The sequence below is a fragment of the Anabrus simplex genome, chromosome 1 (genome assembly GCF_040414725.1).
Source record: "Anabrus simplex isolate iqAnaSimp1 chromosome 1, ASM4041472v1, whole genome shotgun sequence".
NCBI lineage: Eukaryota > Metazoa > Arthropoda > Insecta > Orthoptera > Tettigoniidae > Anabrus > Anabrus simplex.
In genome coordinates, this window is record NC_090265.1 from 1,571,444,924 (window position 1) to 1,571,463,929 (window position 19,006).

General features: G+C 36.8%; 1 protein-coding gene across 2 annotated transcripts in view; it reads left to right on the forward strand.

The window, feature by feature from the left end:
- Positions 1-19,006, forward strand: part of LOC136858534 (HMG box-containing protein 4) — a 387,970-nt gene that overhangs the window by 41,181 nt on the left and 327,783 nt on the right. For both annotated transcript variants that reach the window (XM_067138142.2, XM_067138143.2), the window contains exons 2-3: positions 2,475-2,627; positions 14,263-14,375. In XM_067138142.2, the coding sequence (XP_066994243.2) occupies positions 2,475-2,627; positions 14,263-14,375 (266 nt within the window). The remainder of the gene's footprint in view (positions 1-2,474; positions 2,628-14,262; positions 14,376-19,006) is intronic.

A 19,006-nucleotide genomic window follows, 5' to 3' on the forward strand; every position in this document is an offset into this window, starting at 1 on the left:
ATCACAAGGCAGTACCCTCAAAACACCAAAACGATGGTGTCAAAAGGCGTATGATTAAAAAGTCGTAAATATATTGTCAATTAAGGTTTTAATAATCATTGAAGATGATACAAATGTTAGCATCATTTCCTCTTAAAATCAATAATTCACAATCTCACGTTTCTGGTACAAGAACTATCAGAGAACCCAACAATGAAAGGATTTGAAACTTAATTTTATAGAAGCCACTTGTTCTGGTTGAGAAATAACAACATATCTACATGTTTTGGTTTTATGCTGCACCTTCTATCAGAAATAACAAGTCCAGCCTTACTAAACAGTTTTTATGCCGGTACTGAAGTCACAGGTACACAGAGATACTTCAGTGCACATCTCTGAATTGGAAGAAACTTCTCACCAGTTAACTGCAAATGAGAATCGAGCAAGAATGTTAGAACCACATCTGAGATAAAACTATAATACCAATATTTAAAGGTATTAGGATGTTATGAAGATACATCTTATAATTACCTTCCAGTATATAAGAGGATCACTGCTTGCATTTGGCCATTCCAGGTACTGTCTCAGCAAGATAATGGTATCCACTACTCTGGTCCTCTTTTTTTCTCTCAATCTATCTTCCATGAAACTGAATTGGATACGAGTACTTCCATCTTCTTCACATTTTTTTGTAACCTCTGCGTCGGTTTCATTCAACCCAGACTCGGAGCAATGGTGGATGTTTTTCACATGGGATGGTAATTCGTTGTACAATTGCTACTGCTGCTTTACAATTTTCGTTTGACCGGAATGCCTCCTTTTTCAACCTGGGGTCTAGAAGAGTAGCCAGTCTGCACGTTGTTCTCTCTTCGTATGGAAACAATCTGAGTTTTACTCCTTCAATTAATGTTTTCTTCATTCCCTTCGCTGTTTTGGTGTTCACTTCAACTTTGATCACTTCATTGCAAAACCTCAAAAGCAATCGGAATTGCAATGGAAACAGTTATGTACTCCCCTGAAAGTTTTCTAGTTGCCACCTCAAAAGGGTCAAGAAGTTTTGTGACTTCTCTCAAAATTAAAACATCATCAGCTGTTAGGGAATGAGGGGTCTTTGCATTTGTGGTCTTTGAAAGAGCAATTATTAGAGGATCATGTACTTCCAACAATCGTTTCATCATATATAAAGCACTGTTCCATCTTGTTGGCACTTCATTCTTCAACTTCAGTTCAGGTTTATTCATCTCACGCTGCTGCTTCCTAAGATTTTCACTAGCATGATTACTCTGTTTTACATAGGTGACAATGTCTTTACATTTTTTGAAGACAGAAGAAAATTCTTTTTGCTTCATAGCATCTTGGACTACCAAATTGAGAGTATGAGCAAAACATGGAAGATGTTTTAATCTCAGAGAATCACACTGACATGCTTTGATCATGTTTGGCGCATTGTCTGTAACAACAGACACTACTTTTGTCTTAATATCCCATTGGCATAGGATTTCACTCAAGACTGAAGCTATATATTCAGCAGTGTGACTGACAGAAATTCTTGAGGTTGATAAGACTGCACTGTGATATGTGAAGTCATAAAAAAGTGGCATGTTACGGTTAGGTAGCTATCATTTGCTCTTGATGACCATATATCACTAGTAATACTGACAAATTCAACATCACCTAACATGTTCTTAAGAGAAGATTTTGCACTTTCATAGGCTTCTTTTAATAGAACATTCCTTAAAGTACCTTTACTAGGTAATTTATACTTAGGATCTAGCAAATTCACAAACCTCTTAAATCCTTCATCTTCAGCAATTCAAAAGGGCTGAAAATCTGATGCAATCATATTTGTTAACGCTTTATCTAGCTCATTTTTCCTTTTATTGGAATCTTCATAATATATCTGTTGACTAAAATACTTCTTAATAGAAGAAGTTGATCCTGAGCTAGTAGATTCTTCTTCATAATCAATATCTAAGAAAGAACTGTGAGCTCTTTTGATGTGGTCCATTAGGTTAGAGGTATTGCCACTGGTTTTTTAATATTCTTTTCCACAGTCATTGCACTTTGCTAAATTTTTGTCCTCACTACGCCTAAACCACTTCCAAACGTCAGATATCTTCCTTTTGGGCATATTTATATGAAGTTCACAATTTTAAATTGGTAACCGTAAGACAGCTGTACAATTTCTGATAGCGATAGCGCGAACAATGAGCCAATAAGTAAAAAAACTATCGTTGACTATCGATAGTAAGCAACTGACTATCAATGTCAGACGATAGTTGTCACTATCGATAGCACTATCGATAGTTTGCCGCCTCTAGTTTGAACTTAATCCAGCATTGTCAGTCTTTCAAACATTTGCTGAGTACCTATAATAAATATTTTAATAAATTATTCTGAAAGACAAACTACTGAATATGAAATAAGAAACTGTTGTATAGTATCAATTTTCTTTAATGTGTTGAGGAATGAGTATTTAAATGTAACTTTTGCAGATTTGGAAGTGACTGGTGTATCTCGTTCTGGTAGAGTTCGAAAGAAGTCGTCCAAGCTCACTGATTTTGAGTCTCCAGATGAGATTGATAACAGGTACAAAAGACGTGGTGACAGAATGGATATACCTGGCCTCATCGATGGAAGCCCTACAGGTTTGTTATTATTAGAGCTCTGATAATTATGTGCTTAACTTTTCAGAAATATGCATTTATATTATGTGCTTAAAAAGTGGAAAATACATGATTACTGTAAGTTACCAAAATATTTTTTTAAATTTGTACTATAAATATATCTCCTTCCCTCCTCATTACTTGACAATATGATTGAAATGTCTGTCTGCTTAACTAAACCAGTCCACATTACAAATATTGCCTCAGATGTACTTCCCGGCTAACAGGCTGACACTTGCTTCAGTTTCGAAATCCTACAATACTTACTGTGCATGTGCAATACGAAAGCATGTGTGTGCTGTTTTCAAATCTTATTCTAAAGTGTGGAAAAGAAGGTCACTTCAGAACCTTTCATAGCACTGATTGTTTTGTTGTTGTATTCTATTACTAGAGTACTGAAATATGCTCGATTGATGTAAAAGTAAATTTATTTTTGCCCTCGGTACACCTACACAGACACTTACAGTTAAACATTTAAACACAGCAACACCTCTCATCTGTGCCCTAGAATTCACTATTTGGTTTTCATCAGCAACTTACATTTATACAGCAAAACTTCTACAATGGTATTTTCAGTATAATCACATGTAGGGTTGCCAATTTTTGATACAAGAAATAAGGGACATTTACCTAAAAATACAGGGATAGTTCATAAATACTTGAAAACCAAACGTTAGCCTAGGTACCATTATTATTATATATATTTTTTTGTTTTCTTTTACAATTTGCTTGACGTCGCACCAACACAGAGAGGTCGTATGGCGACAACGGTATAAGAAAGGGCTAGGAGTGAGAAGGACGCATCCGTGGCCTTAATTAAGGTACATACCCAGCATTTGCCTGGTGTGAAAATGGGAAACCATCCTCAGGGCTGCCGACAGGGGGGTTTGAACACATTATCTCTGGAATGCAAGGTACCAGTTACAGTTACATTATAATTAGTTTCATTAACAGAATATGATAATAATTGAAATTCGTAAAAGGAACTAACTTACGCCGTCTTAACAGTACATACAGTACAATGCATTAGGTATGACAAAACATGCAGAAAAAACATTAGAAATAGATTTCCTTCTTCTGAGGCTCCGAAGTGAAAAGAAATAATGGAGCTACTTTCTACTTCAATGGCGCTCAAATCAAATACAAATTTTAAAATATTTAGAGATAAAAGAAAGACAAACACTCGTTTTTATGGGACAACAGTTCATAATATGGGACGCAAAATTTTCACCTCAAATACAGGATGTTCCATACAATACGGGACAGGTGGCAACCCTAATCATATGTAAAACATGTAAACACAAAAATACACAGTATTTCACAATTTCCAAGTGGTAACATATACACGAAGAAAGTAACCAGTAATTGCACCAGCTGACTGTCAGTGTCTAGAACAAAATAATGCAAATGATGCCTCTTGTTTTCATACATGAGACTGCTTATACTGGAGCATTTTGCACAACAAGCAACATTTTCAAGTTTCCAAAAAGAAAGCTCTGTCTGTTTTCAGCTAAAACAGTTTTTTGTCATGAAAAGTTTTTCTGCACATCAGATCAGATTTGCATATTTAAAACACACACTGACCATGAAAATTCTTCCTTGTTGGGCTCCTGATCTCCATTGCCATTGAGGACACTGCTTATTTGCACAAGTTTATTTTATCCCAGAATCTTTGATAAGATGTTCCTTAATTTTGCCAAAACTTGTTTCCTGGACTCCTCGGTGGAATTTTCAAGCTTCTCACAGACTTCGAGAATTTTCTGCAGAGTTGCTAAAAGTGGTGTCTTCCTTTACAAGGTTCATGATTGTGGAACTTATGAGAGCAAATTTAGATTTGATGTATACCTAGTCTCCTTGAATTCCTCTTGCACACATAGCTTCTAAAGACTCACTAATGCACACAGCCTCATCTTCGTTTAGCTTAGGCATAAAATCTCAAGGATAATTTAATAAAACCACCTATTCAATACTTTCCACGTTTAATGTGGTTTGAATCTACATGAATTTATGTAGACTTATCAGGTACATGTTTCACCCATTATTTGGGCATCTTCAGCCTGTAGACAACCTTTAGGTCAAGGTTTGGGACATTTTTAACTATGGGGTCTACGAGTATAATATATGAGTGTTAATAATCTCTTACTACTAACATGCCAGGATAATAATTTAAAAAATGTAAACAAAACATAAATGTAACATAAATTGGCCTTCTTCTAGGTGCTTGAACTTATTCACTTGATTAATTTTGCCAGATTTAGTCTTTAGAGGTTTCCCATCTAGATAACGAGCGGATCCTTCCCTGTACTGAGATTTTTGATGTGATATTTGGAGCCCAGTCTGGCTGCAATTTCATGAAGCTTTTCAAGGGCCTGAACTGCTTCTTGTCTGTTGTTGGAAAGAATAGTTAGATCATATCGTCCCTGCTCTGGCAAACTAACGAATCTGCAAATTGGCAAAACATTAGGAGAGTTGAAAGAAGTTGTGATTACTCATATCAAATCAATTTTGATATTTAATGATTGGTTTCATGTGTTAGATGTACAGAACGAGCAGTAAATGTGATAGATTTTTAGAGGGTTAGACATTATATAAACAATAAAATCTAGACCAAAACTTCACAACTACACTTTCCCTAGTTTGTCAGTTTCGCTAGTTTGCCGTTGTGGGGACGATATGCTAGGGCCAAACGCTGCAAATGAATTTTATTTTTGAGTTCTTGACCATGTCATTTTCCTATGTCCTGATAACTTTTTCAAAGTCCTTTTCGAAGTCCTGTGGTAATATCAAAATGGTCAGAAAGTTCGCTTTGAAATTCAACTTTTGAAGTGGTGCCAATCAGCATCTTATGAATTAAGTCTCTAGTTTTCTTGTGAACTTTGAATTCTTCTAGAATATGGAATAGTGTGTGTCGGTCTACTGAGTTATAAGCTTTCTTGAAGTCTACAAAAGTGATCGCTGCTTGTCTAGTTTTATGGATTTGCAAGATGGTTTTGAGATTAAGAATTTGTTCTACACAAGACCTGCCTTTTCTGAATCCTGCTTGATATTCACCAGTTAGATGTTCAGTTTGTTTTTCAGGTCTCGTGAGTAGGGTTGTGGAGAGAATTTTATACACAACTGATAGTTAGGATATTCCTCTGTAGTTATTAATGTCTGTTTTATCCCCCCCCCCCATTCTTTTTTTTTTTTTTTTGGAGTGGATGAATAAGGGCACATTTGCACATTATTAATAACAACAATACGAGAACTCTGATTTTTTCGTAGTTTTATTATTCCATTACCCATAAGAAAGCATAGTCTTTTTCTCTTCTCTTCTGACATGCATCTCTCAGCAATCTCCTCTCCGGAGCCAAACTCTCGTTGACACATACCGTATTTTCTCCAGGTAGCCCAAGTTGTCTTGTGCTCAGATTACCCATTCAATAAAGCTGTCTTGTTCAAATCTCCTCACAAATTTCACAGTAATTGTACCGTGCTCTTGACTTGGTTGCTTTGGCAGATGGTGGCATGCATCCACCATACTGTCCGTCACTTGCATGTCAAGAGTCTTTCCTATCTGTTTCACAGTCTCTAGCACATTCTCATTCCTGCACTCAGGAACACCTTGTATTTCAAGGGTGTGACTTCTTGAATACTTTTCCACCTCCATTACATGATTTTCTGAAGCCTTCACCCTAGAGTGCAGCTGAACATTCTCCTATGTTAGAGACTCAATCTGAGATGAACATTGAGCAATGTCATACAACTGATTTTTTAGTAGATGCACATTGTCATCTAGTTTGTCATGACATGCATTAAGTGAATTCCTCAGATCAGTTTCCCTCTGGTGCTGCTCTAATTTAATGACTTGCACTTCTTCCCATAACTTGTTTAAAAGTTCAATCACATCGCTTACCGAATATGATGGTTTTTTTAGAGTCGCAGTCTTTACAGTTCCAGCCACTGTTCCTTCCATCAGCACCAGTGCACTTCCCATGATACCAGCTCTCTCAATATTTGCATTGTGGGATGTAATCACAATCTTTATCCTAGTACTTCTTTATTATAATAACAATTTCTGGATGTGTATGTGTCATAAAATGCTAATTTCATACGGTACCTTGGCAACTCAATGTCTCTGTATGCATTTTAGGGCATGTCTGGGAAACTCAGACACCTATGACTTTCTATGATCCAATTTTCTTATTTACTAGGCACTTCCATAGCTAATAGTAGATACTGTTGGCCTTCTCTGCTCTTGTATTTTCTATAATTGTAACATCTTCAGAAATGACTGTTCCTAAGTATGTGTAGCTGTCGACTTGCTCCAGGAACTCTCAGATTCCATTGATATGGAACTGTTCTATATCACCACTCCCTTTAGTTTATAATCCTAAAATTGGTTGGCAGCGGTTTTCCATGTGCGATTTTCATCCAGTCGTTTAGTCTTCTCAGCTCTGAGAACATCTGGCAGTTTAAGTCTTCCATAATCTGGTTGATATACTCCATCCTGGATCTGCCACTAGCATTTGTTCCTTCCACAGAGTCTTCCAGTATTGTGTATAACAGTCCCTCATGTCTTAAAATATGCCCTATCTTAAGTGTCTCTTTCCAGTTTGTTTTCCTCATGCCCAGTACCTATTCTGCTCTTTGCATGACTTTCTCGTTTGTCATTCTGCCGATCCGTGTAATCTTGAGTATCCTCCGATAGCACCATAATTCGAATGCTTTAATCCTTGTCTTTTAATCTGCACCAGGAATACATGTCTTGATTCTGTATAGTATAGCACTCCAAATGAATGTCTTTACTAGCTGTTTTTTTTTTACCACCATATTGATATTTCTTGAGATGAAGAGCCCTTTTTTTGTTGAAGGCTGACTTAGCTTGGTTTATTCTGCTTACTTCCTCCATTTTGCTGCATCCATCATGTTATCTTACTGCACCGAGGTAAGTGAATTCTTTGACATTATTCAGAACATTTCCTTTCAAAATTATATCAGCCTTTGTCCTATGCCTTCTTGCATCACGAATCTTGGTTTTTGCCACATATATTTGCATGTTGTACCAGCTCCCAAGGATACCATTTCCTCCAGCATTGATGTTAGCTCCTCTTCACTTGACGTTATCACCTTTATACAAATATAAAATATGCAATATTCCACTTTTTCAATACAATGTATATTCAGTAAAATAAATCATAGGATTAAAATAGTAGTACATGTTTAGTCCTAAATATTGGAATTCGCAGCTACTTGTTTTGTAAAGATTAATACATGTGTGCCATAGCCCCCTTCAGGCTATGTTTTGGGTACTTGGTAGCGTCCTTAAGATTGACTTTTTAAAAAAAATTTGCTATGTTCGGCCTTTTACGGCCTATTATCTATATGTGTCTCTAATTAGAACCTTCATTGGACGTATTTCTAAAGGTTGATGTTCTCCCTTCCTCCTTCCGCCGCGCTATTGCATGTTACTATGGCAACGTGCCTTCCCCTTTCATCCAGCCAATTGGGCTGGCTTTCCTCCCCTCCCTCCCGTCTGCCGCTCGCTCGCCTGTGAGGAGCTACGGACGGGGGTCAGGGACTTGACTTGTTGCTAGTGGCCTACCAAATTTTTGGTGCCTTGAGTGACAGCGGCTGATTCCGCTCGGGTCTCGAACCCTTGTTTGTCCACGGTGTGGAGGTAAGCTTTAACCTAATTAAGATTGAAGTATCAGCCCGGGGGTAGCGAAGGGAGGATGTCGCTGTTTAATTTGTGAAATGTTCAGTTATACGAGACGATTGTATTCCAGTGCCTTTTGAGTAATCGTACATTTCCAGGCACTTTGATAATTTCCCCTCTGTGGTTGCTTGGTTTAAGATGATGAATTGAAACCTGTTCATTCTCTGTCACTGTGTGCATGGGGTGTTATAAAAATTGAAGGCAGCATTGGAGAGTTGAAACTTGTCTTAATGTCTTCGTTGTAGTTTTATGTTAAATTTTAGGGGCTCAAGGCCCAGTATTTATGTACTTGTTTCACAGCCTGAGGCTGTTTTGAGCTTTAAATCATGTATCTCTATATTAATTGTACGCGTTAACATGCTAAGGGAAAACCCACTAAGGGGATTGCACTTATAATAAATGTGTTTATTTTCTTGAACCAGGCCCAGGGCTGTGCGCTTTTCCTCCTTCCCTTCCCCTGTGTGGGAATGTTAGTGAGTTTGATTGTTGTCCAAGTTAAAATGTCCGAACAATTCTTATTATTATTTCATTGAGAATGCAAAATTGAACAGACTTGAGTGAGACAATGTGAATGTACTTAGGTGGGGAACTCTCTCATAGGTGCAGTGGACGTCAAATGGAATTTTATGAATCTTGAGATTTTGACAAGAAAAAAGACCAGTGACTTTCATGTGAGAGGTCTAAAAGGAGAAGAAAAGAAATTAAATTCTGAATTTAATAACTAAAGAGTTTGATAGGGGAAATTAAACATGTGGATAATTATTTACTCCCCACTGGTCCCATTGGATTGTCTTTGGGCGGTCTGAACTTGTGTCTGTATACAACTATTCTGCTGTGTGCTACATGAACTTGCTGGCTGAGAAACAGCCTTGTCGAGACGAAGTAGAGAGGAAATAGTGGGAGGGACTGGGGTAGGTGGGACTATACCAAAACTTAATGAATTAACTGACATATCATTTCGTATGTTACAGTTGTTGTCTTGATTTTTTGATGACTTTTAAACAACTCATTCAGCTTTCCCATGGGGTTGAACTTCTATAAAAATAATAATCGTATGGCCTCAGCTACCGTTTGCAGACATTTCGATTTGACGCCATCTGGCTGTCTGCTCTTCAATTTCAATGTTCCGTTTTACTCTAGGTCCACTAGATGGCAGACAGAGTAAACCGGATCTCTCTTGGGCGTCTATGGCTGAGATTTAATTAATTTTGTCGGGTAAATACCAAATGTATCACCAGAGATCTTTTACATGCCGACATCGTACGACATGGAGTGTCGAATAGACTTTTTTCTGCCCTTCAAAAATCCGACTACCTTTGCCGGGTTTGAACCCGCTTTCTTGGGATCCGGAGGCTGACACTCTACCACGCATCCACAGAGGCAGCTAGTTGAACCTCTGATCTATATGAATGAAAATATTTTCAAGAGTGTTCAAGAGTACACCTTTATTTTCAATGTGTAAAGTATTGAGATCTTGACTTAAGGTGGAAAATGAATGATTGAAATCTGTTATGCAGGCGCTCCTAGCAGAAAATCTATTATATTTCTTAGTGTTAACATGTTCTTGATATCTGACGTTAAAACTTCTACCAGTCGGGCCTAGGTAACTAGCTTCACATTGCATATAGTTCAATTTCTAAACTCCGGAATTTAGAAACTTATTATTGCTGTGTACTCTATTTGAATTATGCCAATACAATTGGCTCCACGTCGCAGCGACACAGATAGGTCCCACGGCGGTGATGATAGGAAATTGCTAGGAGTGGAAAGGAAGCGGTTGTGGACCTAATTAAGGTTACAGCCTCAGCATTTGTCTGGTATGAAAATAGGAAACAATGGAAAATCATCTTCAGGACCGTTGACAGTGGGGTTTAAACCCACCATCTCTTGAGTGAAAACTCACAGCTGCGCGTCCCTAACCGCATGGCCAACTCACTCAGTACGTGAAATATGAATGAGTTAGTGTTATTGGTTCTGAAGGATATGTTCAAATTCTTTGTTTTGAAAAGATTAGAAATTTGATATATATTACCATTATTGTAAGTAAAATGATGAACTTTTGTAAGTAAAATGATGAACTTTTTCTTTTCATTCTTTGAATCTTTGATTAGTCTACTAGAATGTTTTTTTTATAGTTTTATTTGTGACTCTTATCTACGAACAGTCTTTTACTGTTAAGAAATGTAATTGAATAGATAGTATTAATTTCTTTCTTGAAGTAACTGTGAGACAGAGGAATATTAAAAGCCCTGTTGACCAGGTTGAAAATGGTCACCCTTTTATGAACACCTGGATGAAGGGAATCCTATCTGATGGAATTTGATCTTTGTGTAGGTTTCCTAAAGATGAAAGATCTGTTTTGTTCCTAGTGATTGTTAAATCTAGATGGTTGGTTAATTTATTGATTTTGGACTCTAGGATAAATTTATAAATTAATCTTTCTTGTTTACTCAGAGGACTGTGACTGTTGAGATTTTTCTTAATTATTGATATCATCTTATGTATTGGGATGCTGGGATACATATTGGATGTGTCAAATGAATGTAAGATGTGATACGGTTCCAGTTCTAAATTGTTTGCAATTTTAAAAATTGAACAGAATTCCTAATGGAAGTTTTATTTGTAAAAATGACATGTTTTTAGGAAAAGACTGTATAAATTGAGAAACTTTGTACGTAGGACTATGTTTGAAATTGATAACCGGTCTGTTTGGAACGTTCTCCTTGTGAATTTTTAGTAAGACCATTTCTGTTGGAAGTCTAGGATTCATACTAACTAATTTATTAATTTCTTGTTCATTTAAGAAAAAGGTGATGTTTTTAATATCAGTTTCAAATTTTTCTGCATTTTTCTGGTAGAATCTTTTTTAACCATAGAAAAGATTCTATCAGCAGAAAAAGATTAGGTTTTAGTGATATCATCTTTCTTAGAAATTAAGGCAGTAGTATTCCCTTTATCAGCTGTAGTGTTAATTATGTCATTTTCTTTCATTTTATGCTTTAGGTTGGTTATGTGTTTTATGAAATCTTTTGCCCTCTTGAAGTCTGAATGAATGTAAGAAGTTTGTAATTTTTCCGAATATCAAACCTAAGTTCTTGTTCATCAAGAGCAATTTTGAGCTAACTTGTTCACTTTCAGTTATGGTGGTGATCAGCTTATCGGACTTAGAAAAATTGGGCTAGTGATGTTTTGGGCCTTCAGCTTCACTGAGAACTACATTTGTGAAAAATGTTCATTTCTAAAATTACTGCGATGATAATTGAATTTAGGCTATCTAATGTTCTTTTCTAATTTTTTAATTGTTTTTTAATTATAACGATTTGTAATTTTTGGTTAGCATGTTTTTTTTAATAATACCATTACTTATTGTATCTAATTCATCACCTTTGACTTTAATTACAGTACTTTGTTTTTGTGCTTAAGGGTGTATGCCAATCCTGTCACTGCCTCCTGTAAACTGTTACTATTGTTCAGAATAGTTTTGTTAACAGAGATCAAACTTTGTATATAGACTAATTGCAGCTACCAGTTCCCTACGGTGAATTTCTTGTTCTTCTTTAATTTCCTTTATTGACCTGATCCATAATTTTAATGGCGTATGGCATCCAAGGCCTGGTGCTTGTCTTTTGAGTTGACGCTGTATAGGCGACCTGCATGTCTGTGAGGATGGGGCCCTACCTAAGATGAATTTGGATGCACTGGGCGAGTTGGCCGTGTGGTTAGAGGTGCGCAGCTGTGAGCTTGCATCTGGGAGATAGTGGGTTCGAACCCCACTGTCAGCAGCCCTGAAGATTGCTTTCAGTGGTTCCCATTTTCACACCAGGCAAATGCTGGGGCTGTACCTTAATTAAGGCCACGGCCGCTTCCTTCCCAGTTCTTGCCCTTCCCTATCCCATCGTCGCCATAAGACCTATCTGTGTCGGTGCGATGTAAAGCAAATAGCTAAAGAAAATTATGTGGATGTTGAATATGGCAGAAACATCCAGCCCCCTAGCCAGAGTAATTAGGGCTAACTAGTGAAAGTTAAAATCCCTGATCTGGCCAGGAATCAAACCTGTGACCCCTTGGACCAGAGGCCAAAGAGAGAGAGAGAGGTGATAACGAAGAGTTCCACATCAATGGCAACTGAGAATTTCTGGAGCATGTCGACAGCTAAACGTATCTAGGAACAGTAATTTCTGAATATGCTTGAATTATAGATAAAATTAATATGAGAATAGAAGTGATCAACAGTGGAGCCAGACACTTGAACCCTGAAAATGATGAATAACTGAAGACTATGACCTTGTTCCATTCCTTTTTCCTTTCTGATGGTGTTACTTTTCCATCCATTAATTCTAACAATACCAAACATATTTTGATAAACGCACAGATCATCTTAACACAGTCTCTGAAATTCTACAAATTTTCCATTTTTCTTCTTGAGGTATGGGGGCAAATGTTACAGGATGATACGGGAATGCCATTCATAGATAGATGTTCAGATACACCTGATATGGTCTTAAGAGTGACATGTGGCTCTGAAGGCTTGTTCTTCCTCCAGTTTCTGTCAGTATTTTTCTATATAGGTGATTCACAGGGATACCAGAGTTACTCAGGACCTTGGTTCAATGGGCTCCTGCAGCACTTCTCAACCTTTCTAAACACAAGGGCTAGTAAACTATCTGAAACAGTTCTACAGACTAGTAAGTTATATAGGTTTATAGACATAATACTGTATAGGCTTTCTTGTGTACAGTCAAGATTTTCTTCTGATGACGCAGAGCACAGTTCTCTGTGAAACGTAAAGAATTTCACCTTATTTTCTTGACATGGCATATGCCTAAAAGCCTATACAGTTTCATGTCTGTAAGTATGGGCCGTGAAAGCATCAGTGGCAACATATATAGATTTAATTTTTTAAATCTCTTGACGGTATTACAGCAGGATATACAGTGCCATTTATAACACAGTAGGAATAAAAGCATATTTGGTATACCTACGGAATTGCAGTTAACTGAATTACGAATAAACTACATCTTTTAGTCTTCATTGAATTTACTTTTAACCAAAATGTGTTAACTGTGTTATACGACTGCTTACTTTAAATGAAATGATTTAGCTTGTTGGCCCTTGTAGAGTTCCTGGATATCTGGCTCAATATTGGTCAAATTGTATTTTGTTTTTAATTGAAGGAGTGATATAAATCCTTTCTCTAAGAGATAAGTTGTTGAAAACGGCTCATGAGGTTTCAGTGCTTCTTTAGAAGATTATTTTAAGAAATTCACTTCTCAATAAATCATCACCACCTTTTCTCCTTCAGCACCTTATCAGAGTTCAGGGATTGGCTGCAATAATGAGTCTTCTCCATTTTTGTCTGTTTCTTACGCCTTCCTCCCAAAAACCTTTCTCCTTAAGGTCCTTTCTAATCCTTTCCTTTCATCACAACTTTTGTCTTCTTCTGGACCTCTTCTCTGCCTTGATGCCTGAGTCAAGTCTTCCAACATGTACAGAAACTCTGTCTACTGACTGAAAAGGCAGAGTACTTCCTTTGAATGAAAAAGTTATTGTAGCATCTTACATGGTCCGGTTAGGCAGCCAGAAAACAGTGTATAGTCTAGAACTTAGTTACCCATGTCCCCACCAGCGTGTGCAAAAAGCTGCAGAAGAGGAAGAATATGGAGCCAAGATACATACTATGACATTTTGTGCAGTTTGTCATGTTTCACAACTAATGTCTAATGCTAAGTTGTTATATTGCAGGCTGATTGTTGGCAAAACATTGTTATGCAGTCTTATAAATCTTAGAATATAGTTTTATCTGCCTAGAACATAACTCTGTGCCAACTATCACATTTTCATCTATGTAAACTGATATATTTGTATCTTCTCATCCTTGCAGGTTTTTTCATGTATATTTTCTTATCTATTTTCCAACAGGTACATCCAGTGTAAACATGGGCAACAACAGAGGTCGTAAGCCTGGTAGTACTCTGGAGCGACCTCATCAGGTCAATGTGAAGATGGAACCACGCCAAGACTTGTCTGATATGGTTAGTATAAAGTTTTATTAACTACTATACATGTGAAAGTTCTGACTTTAAGCTCCCAGCAGAATATGCCTATTACTTGACTGAATTCTATCCTTCCCTTTCCTGCAGAGGCTCCTGATGTGGTTTTTGTCTTACATAAATAAGTTCATGTCGTCCCCACTCTGGCAAACTAGCGAAACTGACAAACTAACGAATCTGTAGTTCTGAAGTTCTGGTCTAGGTTTTGTTATTTATATATTGTCTACCCTCTGACAAAGTCTCACATCTGCAGCTCGTTATGTATGCCTAACACATAAAACCAATAATTAAATATAAAAATTGATTTGACATGAGTAATCACAACTTCTTTCAGCTCTCCTGACCTTTTGACAATTTGCAGATTCGTTAGTTTGCCAGAGCAGGGACGATGTGTAAATTGTGTCAGTGGCGTTATGCTGCGATGAAGACATGGGCTACCGCTAGACTTAGGTTACCCCTTTTTGATAGTTGGTTTAGTGAATGTCAAGCCTTAGGCGTTTTGAGCTGCAGCCAATAGCCACTGGAGTAGCCTGCTGTGTTGTCTAGACTGTTTCACAAGTGGCTGCCACTGTCAACATACTCAATATCTGATCGGTGGAAATGGTAGCCGAGGGTTTAATTCAAGTCCTTAGCAAACTGAAGTCTGGTTTTGTGGCTAAATGTATAGAATACTTACGTTTTGTCTGATGGCCCTGGTTTAATCCTCATACTCTTAATTCCCTTGGCTTGGGGACTACTTGTTTATGATGTCTTTGCCATTCATTTCATCCCCATTAGGTCACCACCAAGTCTTTCCAGAGACCATGCACTATTATTATTATCATCATCATCGTCATCATCATCATCATCATCAGCCCACAGACTGGTTAGATGCAGCCTTCCATCCCGCCCTATTCTGTGGTAACCTTTTCATTTCTACATAACTACTATATCCTACATCTATTCTAATTTGTATGTCACGTTCAAACCTTTGTCTACCACTGCCATTATTACTGCATACACTTCCTTCAAAAACCAACTTATTAAGTCCTGGTATCATAAGATCTGTCCCACCATTCTATCTCTTCTTCTGGTCAAATTCCGCCAAATTGTTCTCTTCTTACCAATTCGATTCTACCTATCTCACCTTCAGCATTCTTCTGTAACTGAGCTAGTTATTGTCCGTGTTTTACTTCCATACAATTCAACACCCCAGACAAAAGTATTCAAAAAAGTCTTTCTAATTCCTGTATCAATGTTCAAAGCCAGCAAATTTTTTTTTGTAAGAAAGGCCTTCCTTGCTTCTGTCAGTCTGCATTTATTTGACCTCTTTAATTATGGCATTATTAATTATTCTGCTACCTAAGTAACAATATTCAACTACCTCCTTTAATACATTTCCTAATCTGATATTTCCTGAATCATCTGACTTCATTCAATGGCACTCTGTTACTTTTGTTTTGGATTTACTTATTTTCATCTTGTACTCCTTTTCCAAGACTCTGTCCATACCATTCAGCAATTTCTCCAGATCTTCTGCAGCCTCAGGTAAAATGATATCATCAGCCAATCACAGAGTTTTGATTTCCTCTCCTTGGATTTTGGTTCCTTTTACAAATTCCTCGTTGATTCCCTTTACCGCCTGTTCAGTATAAACATTGAAAAGGAGAGGGGATAAACTGCAGCTTAGTTCCACTTCTTTCTGGTTTGCTGCTTCTTTTTCATAGCCTTCGATTCTTATCACTGCAGATTGATTTTTGTACAGATTGTAGATATTTCTTCTTTCTCGGTATTTGATCCCAATCATTTTCTGAATCTGAAATATCTTGGTCCAATCTACATTATTGAATGCCTTTTCTAGATCTACAAATGTGATGTATGTAGACTTGTCTTTCTTAAGTTGATCCTTTAGGATCATACGTCAAGTTAGGATTGCTTCACGTGTTCCTACAGTTCTTCTTCTCCCAACTTAGCTTCAACTTTTCATTTTTCATTCATTTTTCTTCTGTAAATAATACATGTTTAAGTTTTGCTAGGGGGAAATCGTGCTGTAGTTCTCACACTGGTCGCACCTGATCTTGGGAATAGGTACAACGTTCTGTCTAGAATTGGATGGCACTTCTCTCTGTATCATACACGCTAAATGGGATAACCTCGACCTGCTGGTTTCTCCTAAGTCAGTCAGTAGTTCTGAGAGTATGCCATCAATTCCAGTTACCTTGTTCCTATTTAGGTCTCATCGAATTCTGACCTCAAAATTGGGTCTCCCATTTCATCAGCACCAACAGCCTCTTTTTATTTCAGAACCTTATCATCTACTTCTTTCACTTGATGCAATTATTGAATATGTTCTTGCCATCTTTCTGCCTTGGCTTCATTCTCTAGAAGTGGTTTTCCATCTGAGCTCTTATTGTTCTTACACAAAGTTTTACTTTCTCCGAAGGTTTCTTTGATTTTCCTGTATGCAGCATTTACCTTTCCTGCAACCATGCAACTTTCAACAGTCTTGAATTTCTCTTTCAGCCATTCTTCCTTAGCTCTCCTGCACTTTCTATCTACTTTGTTCTTTAATCACCTGAATTTTAATTGTTTTTTCCATTTTTCTGTTTCCATTGTTAATCAATCAGGTCTAATATCTTCCGAATTATCCACTGATTCTTACTTGATCTTACTTTTCTTCAGCAGCCCTACTGATCTCATTCTTTACGACTTTCCGCTCTTCATCTATTGTGTTTCCTTCAGCCTTTTCATTTATTTCTTGCGCAACTCGTTCCTTGAAACAATCCCGCACACTCTTTTCTTTCAACTTATCTAGATCTCATCTTGTAATCCTTCCTCTCTTCAATTTCTTCAACTTCTGATGACATTTCATGACCACCAAGTTGTGGTCGGAGTCCACATCTTCTTCTCGGAAGGTCTTGCAATCCAGCACCTGGTTTCTGAATCTCTGCCTAGTCGTAATGAAATCTATTTGATTCCTTGCAGTGTCTCCTCCATGTCTCATCCATGTATACAGCCATCGTTTGTGGTGTTTGAACCAAGTATTAGCAAGGACTAAATTATGATGAGTGCAGAACTCAACCTGCCGACTTCCTCTTTCATTGCAAGTAATCAGCTTCATTTTCCGTATCAAAATCTAATCACTGAGATTTTAATATATTAAAATTCTTCCACCGTTTTGATACTTATTTTATTTGCCTTTTAGCAAATTTTTATTTGTCAACAGTACATGTTTCGTTCCTACTTGGGACATCTTCAGCTGTTATTAAAGCTTAGGTGAATTGCTAAGATTTTAAACACGTTCATTTGCAGGTACATTGATTCTCTTAAAAACTACTAAAATACCAATTAAATTGAATGATATTAAAAACAATGTAGGGGTTAGTGTGTTAATGATATGAGAACGGATGACTACATAGTTGGTCAGCTTAAAAACTATGTCTATTCATTTGAATAGTTGTTAAAAATTTTTTCATTTTGTTACATTAAAAATGTCTGTTTGTTTTCCAGTTAAAAAGTTTTAAAAATGTTTGACTTCATAACACTGTTGATGGTTATGAATTTCATGTTTTTGGTCCGTATTGAACTGAGAATAATGTATAAGTAATAATAATAACAACGTAAACGTTTCCACCTTTTCAATACTACAATATATTCACAAAATTATAAATTACACGGTACTAGTTTCGACCCATCTAGGAGCCGTATTGGAGCAAAGATCATTTGTGGCGAAATCCTAAGGAAAAAAAAAAAAATTTTCTTAGGATTTCGCCACAAATGATCTTTGCTCCAATACGGCTGATGATGACCCCTAGATGGGTCGAAACTAGTACCATGTAATTTATAATTTTGTGAATATATTGTAATATTGAAAAGGTGGAAACGTTTACGTTGTTATTATTATTACTTATATATTATTCATAACACTGTTCAAATTGTTGACGTAAAGCAGCATCAAACGTCCCTCCAGGGTCGCAGTAGAATTGGAGTCTAACAATAACAAGAAATTGAGACGAAGCTCCATTCCCAAAAATTGACCAGCAATCAGCTTCAAAGTTCCACATTAGACTCAATTAAAGACACTTTAAGCAAACTCATAATATATAACAACTTACCTGGAAGGAACAAAAGAAAAAACATTCAACAATTTTTAATATATTATATATATATTTTTAATATATTAATATATTAAAATTCCTCTTTCATTCCTTTGTCCAAGTCCGAATTCTCCTACTGCATGACCTTCCTAGACCTACCACAGCATTCCAGTCTTCCATCACAATTAGATTATTGTCTCCTTTTACATATTGTATTAAATCTTATCTCTCTTCATATATTCTTTCGTTTTCTTGATTATTGGATGAACTAGTAGGTATATAGGCCTATTATTTTTGTGGGTATTGGCTTGGTGTCTATGTTGACAACAATTCCTTCACTATGCTGGTTGTAGTAGCTTGCTGACCTATTTTCTTATTCATTATTAAACCAACTCCTGCATTTCCCCTATTTGATTTTGTATTGATAAATATGTAGTTGCCTGACCAAGAATCTTGCTCTTCCTGCCAATGTATTTCACTTATACCAACTACACCTAACTTTAGCCTATCTATACCCATTTTCAGATTCTCTTACAT